Source organism: Crinia signifera, chromosome 1 (assembly GCF_055691185.1).
Source record: "Crinia signifera chromosome 1, ASM5569118v1, whole genome shotgun sequence".
NCBI lineage: Eukaryota > Metazoa > Chordata > Amphibia > Anura > Myobatrachidae > Crinia > Crinia signifera.
In genome coordinates this window covers 453,806,629-453,824,938 of record NC_139217.1, presented here as the reverse complement: position 1 = coordinate 453,824,938, position 18,310 = coordinate 453,806,629, and the positions used below count along the sequence as shown (strand labels likewise).

The 18,310-nt window shown below is 46.7% G+C and overlaps 1 protein-coding gene across 1 annotated transcript in view; it reads right to left on the bottom strand.

The window, feature by feature from the left end:
* ADAMTS12 (ADAM metallopeptidase with thrombospondin type 1 motif 12) overlaps positions 1 to 18,310 on the bottom strand; it is a 405,749-nt gene that overhangs the window by 135,635 nt on the left and 251,804 nt on the right. The window contains exons 4-9 of the mRNA XM_083151803.1: positions 14,746 to 14,942; positions 11,595 to 11,678; positions 9,462 to 9,586; positions 3,001 to 3,150; positions 1,528 to 1,671; positions 211 to 355 (exon numbers count right to left, since the gene is read on the bottom strand). Coding sequence (XP_083007929.1) covers positions 211 to 355; positions 1,528 to 1,671; positions 3,001 to 3,150; positions 9,462 to 9,586; positions 11,595 to 11,678; positions 14,746 to 14,942 — 845 coding nt within the window. The remainder of the gene's footprint in view (positions 1 to 210; positions 356 to 1,527; positions 1,672 to 3,000; positions 3,151 to 9,461; positions 9,587 to 11,594; positions 11,679 to 14,745; positions 14,943 to 18,310) is intronic.

Genomic DNA, 18,310 nt, shown 5'->3' with positions numbered 1-18,310 from the left:
ACAGTACAGTCCAAATATTCTTCGGGGAGGTTCTCTGTTGAAGATTTTGAAGCTCAAATGAGCCAATGACAATGACTACACCCACAGGAGACTCTATAAACTTGGACCATTACATATCTTATATAATTATTCATGACAGTTCCTCATATTACTACAATCGCCATTCTAGAAACTCAATTAACCAGGAAGCATAGCAGAACACAAACTTACATCGACCAATTCACAGAAGGTCGCGTTGGGTCCATACTGCAACTGGCACTGGTGATTGACATCATACAACACTCCTGGGGCGATCAGGGGAAGCTTGAAATCTTTCTTTGCTGGTAAATCATCAAGACAGAATCCCCATCCTCTGCTGCAGTCCAAGAATAAAGTAAGGTCAGAAATAAGAAGAAGACTATCACTCGAAGGGTATGGGTCAGAGCCCCAGAACTGCAAGGAAGACTGATATTTGTTTCTTCATCTTAAAAGTATTTAAAATCCATTTATCCTAGATAAGACATGAGTGAGGCCAAGGGTTATTGTGGTTGGATGGGAGAAACCTCTCCGGCCTGAATCTATTGGACATCAGGATTAGACAATTGTCACTTTCTTCAAATCATATGTTTTATTTATAAAATGTCCTGAGGTTCAAGAGAACGAGAACATGGGTTGAGAGAGACAGGAGACTGCATTGCGAATCTCCTACTTTTAAAACAAAGAAATTCATTATTTCATTGTTGGATGATCGTCAGCAACATGACTGACCTTTAATTACTCAGCAATGGCTATGGACACCCCCAGCTCTGTTCTCATGAGTATGCATGGGGCTGGTGCTTGCTTAGTGGTGAACTGTCATGACTTTCGTTTCACAGTTAAAATAATTCTAAACAGTTTTGACTTTAGAAATGGGGCTGCAGCACAGCACAAAATTCAAATAGAGGAGCCAACCCATCTGCCAGTGAGTCCAGGCCGGTGAGTAGCATTTGCAGAGAAGGGAGGGGGAGACTAATTGTCCAGTCCCGGTGGAGGCCATGGCACACTGCCCTCCCTCCCACCATCCTACAGGGTATAGCTGTGGCCGGAGTCATCTTCAGGGTAATAACTTCAGGAAGATGGCTCCGCACATTGAAAGCAAAGCCTCTCTAGTTGCCATTGTCGTCTTCCTAAATACCACTGGGAAGATGGCGCTGGCCAGGGAGCAGGGACTCGCTTCCTGATCAAGTAATGTAGGAAGCGGGTGCCCTCCCAAGCATCCCACCCTTGCTCCTGTGTTAAGATGGCACTCCACACATGTTGAACCTGCAAGGCCGTAAGCCGCTGTTAAATTTTTTGTCTCCCCTGTTTGAATTTTGGAGTGCGCTGTAGCTTTATCGCTGGATCTGCCACTGATTATAATTAATAAATATTATCTGTTGCATAAGATCCCCTTAATTATTTTCACTACATTTATTCATTACAAGAGCTGCTGTCACTTTCCGTAAACAGGTTCCTGAAATTACGATGCCAGGTCTTTGCAACATACAAGTTCTAAAATAATTCACTTACTCTAAAAAGCGTGTGATGTATTCCTTGCTGCAGGCGGACCAGGTGAGTGGCGAGGTGTCATAATGTAACTGCCTGGACATGATATACGGTTGTCCCCCCACGGACTCACAATCGTTCCCCTGTCCGTCGTGCTGAATCCCGAAACTGCGCGAAAAGGAAAGTACACGTTATCTGTGTGCAAATTCCTAAAGAAATCATGCTGAAATATACAGACGGCCGTAAACTGAACTGCTCCTGACTCCAGGCAGATACAGAATTAATTATTTCCATTAAAATATTCAATTTTAAATAAGATGACATGTTTGGATTAATATCACTTTTCCGCATTTAATTAAGTTGAATGTTGTCGAAGATTTAAATATTAAATGGGAATTTATATGCATTTGATTAGATTATCCCTATTAATTAATACGGAAATAACTGGCATATTTTTAAATCCAAGGAAATAACTTTAAACATTTCATAAATGGTTTTATGTTCCAGCCAATGAAATATTGAGCCCTATATTTTCACTAAGTGCTTTAAATTTGTTTTTGTTTTTCCCCAATTTTATGACCGTCACAGTAGCAATTTATTGTACAGAAATAGATGCGCCACTTTGTAGCCACTCGGAGTAGCATATAACTGGGGCAAAGGTGGCGAATATCATGAATATCTGGCGATGTGATTTCCCTTCTATCGTAATCGAATTAGAATCAAAGTGCAATACTTCTAATTACTATGTACAGACGATTATTATTATAATTATTATTATTATTATTTATTTATATAGACCGAGAACATAAACAAGCAAAGCAAGAAAACAGTGACAGTAAGGTGCGATTTTGTCACTTTTTATGCGATTGTGTCCAAATCGCATGTTGCTGACATTAAGTCCGATGCGAAACACGGTCCTGTGCGCATCACATCGGAGCCTGAAGATCACAACTGTTGCAGGATAGATTTCTTGCGTCTCAGCAGGCTTGGATGGGATTGCATATGCTATATCATATGCAAAATGACTGTGTATGGTGTATCCAGGGGTGTCCTAAGAGAGGAGAAGGTCTATGTGCCAGCTAGTCGGCCGGACCCCCTCCTCTCGGCCTGGAGTGGTGCTGGGAGCAGTAGAGTCTGAGTCCTCTAGTGCTCAGACCCTACTGTGCATGTGCGAACCTCCGCTGCATTGCGGAGTCTGAGCACTAGAGAGCTCAGACTCATAACCGCAACTAGCCAGGCCTGTGGCCCATTCGCGGGAGCATGTGCAGTTTTATACACCAGTGCAATCCTATGGATATATGTATATGTTTAATGGCCCTGAATCTTTGTTGGGAGAAAAGCAAGAAAGACCGTGGTAACACTGTGCTGCACTGCAGATAGGGCAGATGTAACATATGCAGAGAGATCAGATTTGGATGAGGTTTCCAAACTAATATCTACAGTATATTGCAGTGTAATAGTAAAACATTATACTATTGCCACTGTCAGTTCTCATACCTGTGTCCGATTTCATGCGCGATAGTAAATGCTGTGGGGAGGCCTGAATCCTCGTTGATGTTGCAGCTCCGAAAGGGCTGACACATGCCCGACAGGTGAGACAGGCCGAGCGTCTCACAGGGACTGTTCCTGCTCGCACAAATATCTTTCCTATAGAGAAGACAAATATATGAGTAAATAGATTTAATGGTATAATGTGCACATAATACCAGCTTATGGGGCACATTTACTAAAGATAAGAAAGGTAATGTTGACCATAGCAACCAATTAAATTGTGTCTATCACTTTCTAGGATGCAATAGAGAAATGATAGACAGAATATGATTGGTAGCTGTGGGCAACTTGACCTCTTTTCATTTTTAGAACCTTTTCGTAAATTGAGCCCATAGTAATTGGGGTGGGGGGTGGGGGATCAACAGGTGGTCTGAGTCTCTTTGCCCTGGCTGTCAGAAAGCCTCACTTCACACTTCACCTTGCCAAGAGAAGTGGGCCATCAACGAAGAAGTCAAGGAGAATGAGTAAGGAAATTTACACTTTGTCTTATACCCTTTTCACACCAGAAAATGCAAGAACTTACCCGGGAATACAGTCTAGGGCTCAAGCAGGGACAATCCCGGCCTTGTCGGGGGGGCAGTGGGGTCCGGGTGGCGGGGTACAGGCAGCGGTTGGCGGGGTCCGGGGTACAGACTGCGGGGATCCAGGCAGCGGCGGCTGGGAACTTGTAGCACTATTTGCCAGAGAATTTAAAAACATTTTGAAAAGACTGGCCGGACGCTGATTGGCTGAGAGCAGCGCTTCCCACCCGGCAAATAGCTCTACAAGCGCCCAGCTGCCTGCCGCTGCCTTTACCACCACAGTCTGGACACAGGACCCCGCCACCCACTGCCCGGACCCCACCACCCGCTGCCCAGGCTCCCTGCTCGCTGCACGGACCCCACTGCCCAGATTGGATGCTGCCACCAGCAGCTGGAAGCAAGCCATCGCTGGAAGCAAGCCGGGATTCCGGGTAAGACCCTTTCACACCAGTCTGTATCCCGGGCTGGTCCCCGGAGCAACCCTGCTATCTAACAGGGTTGAATTCCCGGTAAATTTTACCGAGATTTGGACCAGAAACCTTGCACACCAGGGCTTGTCGCGGGTTGTTCCCGGGGCCGACCTGGGAATTCAGGCTGGTGTGAAAGGGGTATTACATGCAAGCAGACTTTTAGCCGCATTAATGAAGAGAGGCTCAGTAGAGTGTGAACGTAGGCGCATTAGAGTGTGGATGGTGGGATGCCGGCCACAGAGGGTTACGGTCAGGAAAATGTAAGGTCTGAGAAGTTTGGTTAAATGTTTGTGCACAAGTCACTCAGGCAGCTTGGAAGCCAATGGTAGAATAATATAATGGTTGTAGTGAGAGGGTAATGTAGGGTCAAGATATGGAGAGATTTGTGCCTGCAGTCCATCTGTCCAGCGTCATGCCGGAAGGGCCTGGTTAGCTCCATAAATTGTATGTGTCCACGCAACGGCATTACAGATTTTGCGGCCATCTGTCTGCACCTACCACAAATCATTTTCCATCTAATGTCTTTTGAATTTGTCTTTCCGTATCAACTAATTGTCAAGGAATCGGATGCATTCAGCAGAACTAATTCCCTAATTATAATAAGATCAATATGCCTAAATGTTTACTCAGAAAATTGATGAAATAATCCATTAGTCCGAAAAACCATCAAGGAAATATTGTCCTGAAACAGGGAAGTATAGATTGTCCCACGGAACCCTCCGGCCCTTCTCATTATACAGGCGTGCGGCTATTAATCTGCCAAGGCTAGTCAGAAAGGGCCTGATTCAGAACTGACCTCAGGACAAAACTGACCTCAGGCAAAACCATGTTGTACTGCAGGTGGGGCAGATGTAACATGTGCAGGGAGAGTTAGATTTGGCTGAGATGCGGTATTTGTTTCTGTGCAGGCTAAATACTGGCTGCTTTATTTTTACACTGAAATTTAGATTTCCGTTTTAACACACCTCATTCAAATCTAACTCTCTCTGCACATGCTACATCTGCCCCACCTGTAGGTCAGTAAGGCTGTGCCCATTTTGAGAACATATTTGCCCTGCACACAGGGCCGGCGGCCACTGGGGGGCGATAGTTGGGAGCAGGGACCACCGGATGGAGGTGAGCGAGAAGCAAAGCTGGGGCAGGGAAGTCATCCTGGAGGACAAAGCTGCGATGGGGGTGAGTTTGACCGCAGGTTCAGAGAGAGCTCCATTAACACAATTGCTCAGGCCAACATCCTGTCCATCACATCGCACCCTATGCCCCCCCGGATCAGCGCGCCGGCTGCATCGCACATCCCCCGGCCCAGCAAGGCAGCTGTATTCCCCCCTGGATCACCGCGCCGGCCGCATTGCACCCCCGGAGCAGCACAGTGGCTGTATCCCCCCCCCTCCTACATCACCGCACCTGCAGCATCACAACCCCCCCACCCCCGGCGCAACATGGCAGCCGTATTCCCCCCTCCCCCCCCGCTTCCGTCCCTTGCACTGGCATTGCCTGCACTCAATTCTGAGTTAGGCCCAAAGCCCCAATCAGCTGCACATGAGGAGTGAAAAGCTAAATGGAATAGCCTCTGAGTGCCAGAGGCAGGGCCAGCAATAGGGGGGTGCTGTGGGTACAGCTGTTCCTGGCCCCAGCCTCTGAAAGGGCTCAGGCAGCTAATTTTTCCCACCGCAAACCTCCCCCCCCCCCCCCGACTGCCTCCGCTGCGCCTAGTGCACTGAACAAAGCAGGTCCCGGAGTGCAGGCTTATTCAACCCAGGATGCCAGTGGACAATTAAAATGCGTTTGAGCCAATCGGAGCACACGTAACAGCAGCCAATCAGAGCAGCTGCCAGTATTCAAGCTCTGATTGGCTCACCAGCCAGAGCTGCATTTTAATTGGCTGCAGGTATCCTGAGTTGAAGAAGCCTGCGCTCCGGGACCTCCGGGCAGCAGCACAGCAGAAGAGGAGATTAGGGAGCAGGAGACGGGTTACGGTAAGTCAAGTGAGGAGGGGGAGTCCCGGGCCCCAAAATTCTTGTTGGCAGCCCTGGCCAGAGGTGCTAACTTTTTTTTGTGAGTCTGCCCAAATTTTGAACATTTTTCACATCAGCAATTATTTACATTTGTCGCTCTCATCTCTGCCATCCCCTGCAACGTCTGTATATCTCACATCTCAATCCTCCCTCCCCCCAATCTGTCGTTCTCATCTCTATCCCCCATTATATGTTCTCTTATTTATGCCCCCATCACTTTGTCCCTCTGCTTCTCATCTCTGTTTGGCCTCCATCCAATTTCTCTACCTCTCATCTCCTACCTTTCTTCTCTCTCATCTCTGTCCCTCATCCCCCTTCTATCTCATTTCTTTATCTCACATCTCATCCCTTGAAAGAGGAGACCACTTTCTATAGCCCCTGTATAAGGAACCCTTAACAATAGTTTTTTTTTTTAAATTAAGGATTTTGTAAAAGATATCAGGGTAACCAATCAGAGGATCAATATCGACCTCTGATTTCATTGGGCAAAGTATGAATTTAGGGGTGCAACTAATATATTATTCTTTAAAGATATTTTTACATGTATAATGTAGTAATTAGAAATCGTGGCTATTAATCTGCCTGAACAGAATAAAGTCTTGTTTGTTGATTCAGCAAGTCAAGGTGACTGAAGGTAACAGGAAGACCTATAGATTTCCGAAAAAAACAGGCCCAGTAGATTTGTTTTGTCCTTTACTGTACATATAGATTTACTGCTATAGGATTAGTGCAAACAGACCCCAAGTTTATTGCTATCATAAACCAGGAGAACAAAAGTGAGTACAGATGAGGTCAAACCACTCAGGTTGATTAGATTTTTGTTTTGGTTAACCCTGTGCTGTGCAGAAAGGTTTCCAGTTCAAAATGTACCATCGCTTGGAGAGAGTTAAGGAGGGAGAGGGCGACTTACCGGCGCCCCGCTCAGGTCAACCAAATAACTGAGACACAACAACATAGTTAGTGCAGGGTTGCCGACTTTAAAAAAATCCTCTCCGGGAGAAGCCCGGAGAGGAATCTTGAGCTACGAGTTCTGGGGGCGGGGCTTAACTGTGACGTCATTAAGCCCCGCCCCAATTACATCAAATAGCAGAAATAACTGATATCCATGGAGGGGGCGGGGCTAAAACGACACGATTGTGCCGTTTTAGCTCCGCCCCCTCCCCTGAGACCCGCGGATTGCGGCATATAAATGCCGCGATCGGGGGGCTCAGTGGGGGTCCCCCTGATTCTGGGAGGGTTGCCCACCCTTCCGGGGGCCGGGAGGAAGGACCCGATTTTCGGGAGACTCCCGCAAATTCCGGGAGGGTCGGCAACCCTGAGTTAGTGGGAAATTAAAATAGGTCACAGCTTTATTGAAACAAATCATAATCATAACCAAACAATTTGCAGGGCAAGGGAAAGGAAAGGGAAGCGGTGCGTTCTGTTCTTGCTAACGTGGTACCCCTGGGGCGTGCCCGTTCCACAGCCGTGGGTGCGCGACCACGTCCCCTATAAATTTGGTACTGCCTCCCTTAATGGGCCTACACACGGGGAGATGGGCTAGTGGTGCAGATGTAAAATAACAGGTCCCGCTTCTCCTGCCTAACGAGAAGAAGCGGGCATCCCTGACGATAAGGAGAGCCATTATGCCCAATGTTAACGGCTCTCCTTATCAGCGCCCCAGGCAGCCCTGCGCATGTGCATTTAAAAAACCCTCTTCTCTCCCCTCCTGGCCAGCTCTCTGGGCATGAGCGAGATCTCATGCGCAGCCCGGGGCCACCAGCAGGACTAGCGTTGTCCCTGCAGTGGTGATATGACAACGCTAGCCCTGAGCTGGCAAAGCGGCTGGGGTGATTTAACACCTTGAAGGCTGTTAATCCTTCGCCCCAGCCGCTAATTACTGTGGGGATTGCAGGGGACAGCCTAGCGCACATTAGGTGCACTTTTAGTACATATTAAAAAACATAATCAGTTATCTAGCGTTAAGTGCAGAAATGCACTTAACGCTGGTTCATACATCTGCACCAGTGTTCTCCGGTGAGAACATTGGCCCTGAGGGCAAGATGTACTAACTTTTTTCGCTGAGCTGTTTGCTTGTTCCCGCAGCGGCAGCCTGTTCTCCTATTTATGATTAAAGTTTTGTTTAAAAAAAAATCTGCTGCTGTCCGACGCGCCTAATACTACGAGACTTGCCTGGCGTTATATATACTGCCCATTGAAACTAGTGCAGTGATCGCGGGCTCTAATGTATTAAGAGCACCCGTGGTTTTTTTTTCGTGTGGTCATTTTGCTACATTAACCTAGCGAATTTGTGTAACTCTGTAGTTTTAAAGATGTGTTACTTGGTTTTTATTAGTTTTTATGCTACTTTTCAGTCATGTATTAAAGGAGCCCTTAAAGTTTGCTTACATTTTTGCACAAGTTGTATGTGAGAATATTATTAGTACTCTAGCTTTGGTGTTTGTTTATGACTAAGGGCGAGATGTATTAAAATGAAAATGCGGTAAAACCCCCATTTTACCGCATTTTCATATTTACTAAAACTCGGCCGCACTGATATCGCCGGGCAGGGTATCGCCACCTTTGGGTGATGATACCCTATATAAGCCTATGGGCTTCTTTTCAACGTCTCCGCCGCAACCCCGCCGCCTCGACGACCCCCCATCTCCCCCTCCCTTGGGCTTACCTTCCTGAAAGGTCCTCCTGGACCCTTAAAGGTAAACCACTCCTCCCCTTAGCAACACAGCCAGACGTCCTTCCGGCTGCAGGGGGGAGGAGGAGGTGCCAGGGACAGCCTGCTTAGCTGTCCCCAGCGTGCGGAGAGAAGCAGGCGGCAGGGAGTTGACGGAGACACCCCGCACACCACTGTACAGGTATCGCTGGTGGTCTCCGTCACTGCACCACGATGCCAACCGCATATGTCAGTACATATGCGCTGGCATCACGGCGGGTAGGCGGCGATGTATTTTAATACATCCCACCCTAAGACATTCTTTCCTACTGTCCTTGATTCCGCTGCACATCGGGAAAAGTGTCTACCCCTCCCCCACTCTGCTGTACAGTACCTGCAGCACCAATGTCCACTTATCATTAAGCACATGCACCGATGTTAACCGAGCATGTGTATATTACTGTATGTAGCTATACCTGGAAGTATAAGGTCCATATGCATTGGGCGATTTTGGCCAGCGTGTATACTAACCGATGTTGGGGAAAACACGCACTGAGTGATTTCCGCCTGTTTTAGCGATTTTCCCAGGGGTGGATGGCATTACCAGCAGATGAGCAACTGGGCCAGCGATGATGCGGGAGCGCGCATCCATGCTCACCGCTTATCAACTTTTGGGCGGCTTTTGAGCTGAAAGCAGCGATCAACTCTGAATCAGGCCCAATGTTTCATAACATAGGAGAGAGAGGGTTACCTTGTTAATAATACTGCAACGTCGTGGTGCGCTGGGTGCGAATCACTCTTCGGATTTATACTTTTCTGCCACTTACAGAAACTAGCCAGCGTCTGGTCAGCGTGGTGCACAATTTTCAGACCTTCCTAGACAAAAATGAAGACTGTTTTGTGACATCTGCAGGAGTGACAGTTACAGCAGCAACAACATTAACCATCGCTGATATTTCTAGGCTGGTCCCCCTACACAACCAGGGCCCGGGGTAGATGGAGCAGTTTCAGATTGCCTCGCTCACTGATGCTGTGTACACACGGGGTGATTTGCACTATCGATTTTTTTTTACTATATAGTCAAAATCGCACAGCACATAGGCCCTAATTCTGATTACTTCGCTCGGACTAGGGAGGCCAATCCCAGGATCGGGATCAGCGGGATCCCTGGATCTAGGCCTAAAATCGTCGGGATTTGAATCCCGGGATTGAAGCTTTGAATCCCGGGATTTCGGGATTAGTACCCCAGTGCAAAATTTACTTTTTTTTTTAAAGCCGGGCAGCGGTGAGCACTTTAGAATGGCTGAGATGCTGCGCAACTGACTGCTACGTACTGTGCCGGGACCCCCGGTGGCCGATTCCGCTGTCACTGTGTGCTCTGTGATGACAGGTATGACGGCGCCCAGGCTGAGCAGCGTGACCCCTGACATTACGCCACGCTGTGCAGCCTGTCCAACGCCATGCCTGTCAGTGCGCTGAGCAGCACACTGTCGCTCAGCAACATGCCCGCTGGGCTGCTACCGCCTGCCCGCCCGGCTGCTGGATGGATAGATGGACGGACATCGCTCCTGCTGCGGCCTGTCACCACTACCTCTGTAAGTGACAGTGCAGGGCAGGGGGATGGGGAGAGGCGGGCAGGCAGGGTGGAGTTAGAGGGCATTTAAATTGATATTTGGGGGGCCGGTCATTTTTTTCTTTTTTATTAGGGAGACCAATCCCGGGATTCCCGGGATCCCGGGATTGAACATTTTTCAATCCCGAATCACGGGATTGAAAAAATGTCTCGGGCTGAAGTGAATGTACCAAACCCCGCCTAGTGAATGGATCGCCCGCGCCGTACATCCGCGTGCCGAATTCGGCCAGTTGACACGCGAATGGATGTTTTATGTGATGTTTTATGTGAACATTTATTCGAGTGCCTGTGGGAACCTCCCCCATCATTCGATTCATATACACAGAACATTGGAACACTTAGCAAAGTGATCAGAATAAGGGCCATACTCTGGGCAGCGCAGTGGTTATACACAGTAGCGCTACGATGCACCAAATCCGGATTCTCAGCATCGGAATCAAATGTAGAATAGACTGTGAAGCACAGTCTATTTCTACTATCTCGGAACGAGGACCATGCTCAGAAAGGGGCGTGGCTATGTGTAAAGGGGGTGTGGTTTAATGGAAATGACCGTGAATGCGAAGCCACTCCCTTGTTTTGGCACTGGGTGGGCATGACCAGTGCTCTAAGAGCTCCTGGCCATGCCCCTGTCCCTCCGTCTCCTGTGAATAGATGCTGTGCGCATGTGGACAGCGTCCATTCACTGCTGTGTTAGGGGGACTCCCAATTGGGGGGCAGTTGGGAGGTATGGTCAATGCGATATGTCTGTGAAGAATGCCATTCACAGATATATAATGTGTATATATAATATCGTCTAGTGTGTACCCAGCATAGCTGTAACATTATTACATACTACTCTACCCTCCCGGTATAGCCAGGAGGCTCCCAAAAATCAGGTCCCCCAGGAAGGTGGGCAAGTCTCCCGCATGATCCCCAGAGCCACTGCGCCCCCCCCCCCCCCCCCCCTGGTGCCTCTGAAACAAATTCAACAATTTGCAGCTCTTTGACGAGGGGGCAGGACTTGAATGACGTGAATCACGTAATTTCACATCATTTTAGCCCCTCCCCATGGAATATGGGTGGTGCTTGGTGCCTTGTCCCCGCCCCCTCCAAGCATTTGGGTCTCCTCTCCGGCTCCTCTCAGAGGGGCAAAACAAAAAGTAGGCAAGTCTGCATTATTATATTTGTTATCATCACTGACACACATATGGATGGATTCCCGAATACTGCAGCTGCAGATCCTGGAAAGCAACATGGGGCGTAACAACGTACCTCTTCTTCTTCCAGCAGAATGACGCGAACCACTTTTATGTGAATTGCATTGCCAATGGTCGGATCATGAAACAATCCCGCCACCTGCATGATATAATGATCCTGCCATTAATGACCCCTGGCAGAGAGGTTCTGTGACAGCAGCTGAGTCAGCGAAGCAGAAATACCACCAACAAGTATTACAATAAACATGATGCACTGCAATAATAATCATATAGCATCACGTGTGACATGAAATGGCTGATAAAAAGGGTTGGGATCATTATGGGCGACAGTCGTTAGGTCGACACCATTAGGTTGATATGGGAAAAGTTTGACATGGTTCTAGGTCGAAAGGTCATTAATTTGACAGGTCGTTAGTTCGACATGTCATTCGTTTGACATTGTCTAGGTCGACAGTCAAAAGGTCGACATGGGGTTTTTCACTGTTTTTTTTACCTGAATGTCAACACAGTCGACATGGACACAGTTTAAAGTGCACCGCATCGCTCGCTGCGCTCGGAACACTATTTTATTCTCCCACCACGCCCTAGTGGATGGTAGGGCATGAAATACCGCCTGTCGGCACATGTTGGCTCAAAAAAAGTGAAAAACTCCATGTAGACATTTTAACTGTCGACCTAGACAATGTCGAACTAACGACCTGTCAAACTAACGACCTTTCGACCAAGACCCATGTCGGCCTTTTCCCACGTCGACCTAATAGTGTCGACCTAATGACTGTCGACCATAATGCTGTAGACCAAATGACCGCATCCCAATAAAAGGGTGGTCTCGTTCACAGTGTCTAGATAAGGGATTAGGAACCTTCGTCCCTCCAGCTGTTGTTGAACTACACATCCCAGCATGCCCTGAAACAGTTTTAGCATGGCCAAATAGCAAAACTGTAGCAAGGCATGCTGGGATGTGTAGTCCAACAACAGCTATTGGGCTGAATGTTCCCCCATCCCTGGTCTAGATAGACAGTTAATAGGTCTACCCCAAAAGGTCTACATGCAATAGATCGACAGGGCCGAAAGGTCAACACATTAAAAGGTTGACATGATTTTTTTCATGATTTTATTTTTCAATTCGGCTTATTCTTACCTCCATCCATGTCGGCATAGAGGTTCCGAGCCCGAAGTATGGCAAGCGAAGCAAGCCATGCCAGGGTGTGCGTGTCACTCATTCATGTCAACAGTTTTCAACACTGACACCAAAGAAATGTGAAAACCAATATCGATCTTTTCATGTGTCTACATTTTTATGTCGACACTTTTTTTACCCTGTCAGCATTTTGACCCTATTTACCTTTCCCATGTTGCCCATTTGACCCTGTCGACCTTTTGATCCTGTCGACCTATTGCATGATGATCTATTGATTGTCGATCTATAATATATTATTATTATTATTATTTTCAGTGTAAAACCATTTTTTATGCTATAATGCCTGAATTAATTGTTTTTCACAATACTATGGGTGTATTCACTTTAGTTTGATATATAGGTATATATGTGTGTGTGTGTGTGTGTTTATGTGTGTGTGTGTGTGTGTGTAAGGTGCAGATGTATTAGATTTATTGCACAGTACCATGACATGACTCTGTATATAATGAGGTTTGTATTGTATGGTATACAGCCGGTAGGCATCTGTGACCAAGTCATCCTAATTGTCTGCGAATCAAATCCTTGCCTTGTATACATACAGTATATATTTAGGTAATGGGTAATTTCTTTACCATTAAATAGAATTAGTGTAGACTGCGTACTGCAGTGACAACAGTGTCTACATGAAGCCGTGCGTTATGTGTACGAGGTCATATCCCAGTGTTTAGTAAAACACTGGGATAGATTTATATTTGGAACTTAGCTTTCTTTCCTTATTACGTTATGACACTTATTATGTACAAAGCAGCTAGGACTTAGGAGGTTATATTACACATTAAAGGAACCAGGTTATCAGACAAAATCAGATAGAAAAAATAGGGATATAAAGAAAAGAATACATTTAGACTATATAAATGAATGATAATAATGGTTACAATGATAGAATTACAAACATAAAAACAGTTTTTGCTGTTGAGAGTTAGTTGATAATGAGGCCAGGGCTGCCACTAGGAATTTTGGGGCCCAGGACTGATTTCCACTGCCCCCCCCCCCCTCTCCTTTCACTTACTGCCCAACTCCTGCTTCGAGTCCCTCAACCCCAGGACTCTGGTGGCCAATTAAAATGCAGCACCAGCTGGTGAGCCAACCAGAGCTCGTGTAACGGCAGCCGCTCTGATTGGCTAACAGTACACAAGCTCTGATTGGCTCAAAAGCCGGTGCAGCATTTTAATTGGCCACCGGTGTCCTTCACTGAAGAAGCCTGTGCTTCGGTACCTGCACCGAGCACAATGCAGGAGCACAGCGGAGGCAGTTGGTGGGTTGCGTTAGGCAAAATGAGCTGCCCAAGCCCTTTCAGAGGCCAAGCTACAGCTACACCCACAGCACCCCCCTGTCGGCGGCCCTGAATGCAAAGTCGGCCACGATCCCATGCAAATTTTAATCTCAGCTAAGTAAGTGTGGGGGCCTGTCTGCGGGGCTATGGTTACGCGTCTGTGTCCGGGACTCGCCTGTGTGTGACTCATCTGGCTCTCCATCTCCTCCTGCTCCTTGCTCCGTCTGCTGACCAGCAGTGCTAATGAAAACTGCCCCACACAAAATGGCTGCCCCCATATAGCAGACAGTTTTCAGGGATGCTAGAGGAGGAGGCGGCCTCCTCTACCATCCTTAAACACTGTCTGCTATTAGAGGGCAGCCATTTTGTGATGGTCATTTCTCATCACTGCAGGAGGAGACGGAGATCTGCGCTGTGGGTCCCTGAATGTGGCGGCGGCATGAGGAGGCGTAAGTGTTTACCATTACTTGGGTGGATTTTTGTGTTTGGGTGGCGGTGCTTCTGAAATCGGCAGGGGGCGCATTGTTCCTAGTTATGCCACTGGTTGGCCCCTAACTGCCATTTTTCAAACCCAGCCTGTAACTTGAAAGTCAGGAGCTGATTGGCTGGGATAGTATCACTGGCCTCTTTAGCACTTCGAAAGGCTTAATAAATTTGTCCCTCCGTCTTTTTATAAAACCATAACTCCAGGTCTTACTACGGCGGTGCTATCATTTCTTGCACTGAACGTACCATATTCATGACAGTAAAGATGTACGATTCCACATTGTCGCTGCCGTGATATTCGATCATTTTGGTGTCGGCGACTACCAGCGTTTCCACCCATCGCTCTTTGCTGACGGATCGCGGTGATATTCTTCTGCTGTTCCCGTGTCTTCTCTTCCAGCTCTCCCGCTGACGCTCTTGTTGGATGACGTAGCCGGCATTATCTATTACACGGCATAACCAAAACAAGACAGTTGCTATTGGAAATATATATATGTAATGCTACAAAATGTATAACTGCTAAGATGTCTTACTGTGAATGATGCCATCATTTGTTTATATGTTCATAAAGCATCTCGGCAACTTATATTATAACTTATAGTTGGGGATGGATCATTGTGTTGACCCAATTTAGGTCAACATGCATTGGATTGACCACTGAAGTTCGACAGGGCTTAGATCGACACCTAAAATAGGTTGACTTGGCTAAGGTTGACAGGGTTGGAAGGTTGACCCAAGCATAGATCAACAATGGCAAGCATAGCTCACCATTTTTTTTGTTGCGAATGTAAACATAGTTGACTTGGACACCAACAAAGTGTACCATGTCCACTTGCATGGCTCGCTGCGCTCTATTTTATTCTCCGACCATGGCGTAGTGGATGGTAGGGCGTGAAATACTGCCCGTCGGCCATGTTGGCTTAAAAAAACACGTGAAAAACTCATTTCGACCTTTTGCCATGTTGACCTAGTGCTTGTGTCGTCCTTCCAACCTTAGCCATATCAATCTATTTCAGGTGTCAACCAAAGCCCTGTCCACCTTTTATTACACCTATTTGTATTTTGAATTGGTTACTTCTTTTGAAATGTTCACCTAGGTCAGTGGTTCCCAATCTGTGTGCATTCGGAGGACTTGCAGGGGGGCCCTGGATTGGTGGCCTAGGGCCAATTCAAAATTATTTATGGTCTATGTAACAGGAAAAACCAGAGTTGGCGGCTGCCAATCATAATATATGTGGAAAAACAGAAGCGAATCCTGACCCTCGTCACATAACTGACCCTCAGGATGACATATCAACACAATTTACTTCATTTTATATTTTTTTTCTAAACGATTCAATAAGAAATGTCTGGCCTAGGGGTGCCACAACAAAATGTCTATAGGGAGCCGTGATTCAAAAAAGTTTGGGAACCACTGACCTAGGTCATCTCTTGTCTCTTCCTTCCCCCTGCTAATTATATAGTAAGTTCTTACTGGCGGATCCATCTGTTGTCTTGTTTGCTCCGAACCTATTCCACCTGCGCCTCCCTGTATTGAATGCTGATTACTAATGTTGGTCTTGTTCTTTTTCTTAATTTTCTGGTTTTATTGCTCTGTCACTGTTCTACATTTTGCTTTTGCTTCTGTGGGTTTTTTTTTCCTTTTTTGACTGAGTCACAGGGCAATGGGGCAGATGTATTAAGCCTTAACAAGAGATAACTGCAAGTGTGATAAAGAGAGATAAACGTCCAGCCAATCAGCTCCTTACTGACTTTTTTCAAACAGCCTGTAACATGGCAGTTAGCAGGTGATTGGCTGGACGTTTATCTCTCCTTATCACACTTGGATTTATCTCTTGTTAAAGCTTAATACATCTGCCCCAGTATTAGCTCCAGGATCAGAGGGCTGTGTGTGTGTTTAGAAAAAGAACACATGTAAGTTTTGTGTGAACTTTGTAGAATAGATATCATTGGGGTGAAAAGTTTATAAAGACTGGAAAATTAACCAAAAAAAAAAAATACTAAAAATATCTGTACTGTTTACCTAGAAGGGCGCCTATCGCGGGCATCGCGGGCATCGCATGCACTAAAAAATCGCATGCAATGCGACCGACGCGATGCCCGCGATTTCCCATAGGGAACAATGTTAAATGTCCCAATTGACCCGATTTTCCTGTTCAATGTCTCAATTGACCCGATTTTTCCATAGGAAACAATGTTAAATGGCCCACAGAGGCCAAATAGGCACCCTGAAGTGTGAAATGGCCCCCACAATTGTTAACGCCACCCCACGATCAACGTGAACCCGAAGCGTGGCGAGCACAGCGGTACGCGTCCTACGACCTTTTCATACCCCCACTATCCACGTCGGCGTGGAGTTGTGAATAGAAAGTGTGGCGAGCGTAGCGAGCCACCGAGCCCGAAGCGTGGCGAGCGCAGCGAGTCCCGCGAGGGGACGCGGACACCTTCACAGGTATACGCGTCCCCTCGCGGGCTTCACAGCTGTCCGCGTCCGCTCGCCACACTTTCTATTCTCAACTCCACGCCGACGTGGATAGTGAGGGTATGAAAAGGTCGTAGGACGCGTACCGCCGCCCCTCGCGGGCTCACTGCGCTCGCCACGCTTTGGGTTCACGTTGATCGTGGGGTGGCGTTAACAATTGTGGGGGCTATTTCACACTTCAGGGTGCCTATTTGGCCTCTGTGGCCCATTTAACATTGTTTCCTATGGAAAATCGGGTCAATTGAGACATTGAACATAAAAATCGGGTCAATTGGGACATTTAACATTGTTCCCTATGGGAAATCGCGGGCATCGCGTCGGTCGCATCGCATGCGATTTTTTGGTCGCATACGATGCGACCGACGCAATTTTTTTTTACTAACGATGCCCACGATCAAAATCGTGGGCGCCCTTCTAGGTAAAGAGTACCAAAATATCTACTTATGGGTATTCAATGACTTCTCTGGTGTATTTCATAACTGTAAAAAGTATTTTATATATAAATATGTATTTTTGGAGAATGAAATAATTGACTTTGCAATGCAATCTACATCTACTACTGTACATGCATTATATTGTTTTGGGTTAAGCATTTCAAATACTTTGTATAATGAAAATAATCTGATAATTGGTCTCCCTGGTCACAATTTGTGTGAAATACTAAATATATGTTATAAGAGAGGTTTCATTATTCATCAAATTTATAGGAAAAGTTCAAGTGGCTGAAACCATTAATATTACCACTTGTCTGAAATGAAAGTGCTATAATGACAAAAAGCTCAGGAGAAAGGCTTGGCGGCGCTCTACTGTCAGTGCTTCGTGGGATAATGGCTACAGCATGTTGGAAAAATCAATGTTAAGTATTCAGCTAAACAGGCTATACTTATTTTGATTTATTTATAACAGGCAACAATAATTATTCTAAGGGTCTATAAATTATAATAGTGGACTCCATCATACAAGCAATATTATTGTCTGCAATTAAAAACGTGTACATACCCTTTAATTTAATAATATAATGATTTTTCGCTCTTAAATGTTGTTCCATAAGAGATGTATTAATGCTATCTTACTGCTTAACCCTGTGAGTGCCAACATCTTATATTAGCTATATAAGGTAAAACAGGGTTGCCGACCCTCCCGGAATTTGCGGGAGTCTCCCGAAAATCGGGTCCTTCCTCCCGGCCCCCGGAAGGGTGGGCAACCCTCCCGGAATCAGGGGGACCCCCACTGAGCCCCCCGATCGCGGCATTTATATGCCGCAATCCGCGGGTCTCAGGGGAGGGGGCGGAGCTAAAACGGCACAATCGTGACGTTTTAGCACCGCCC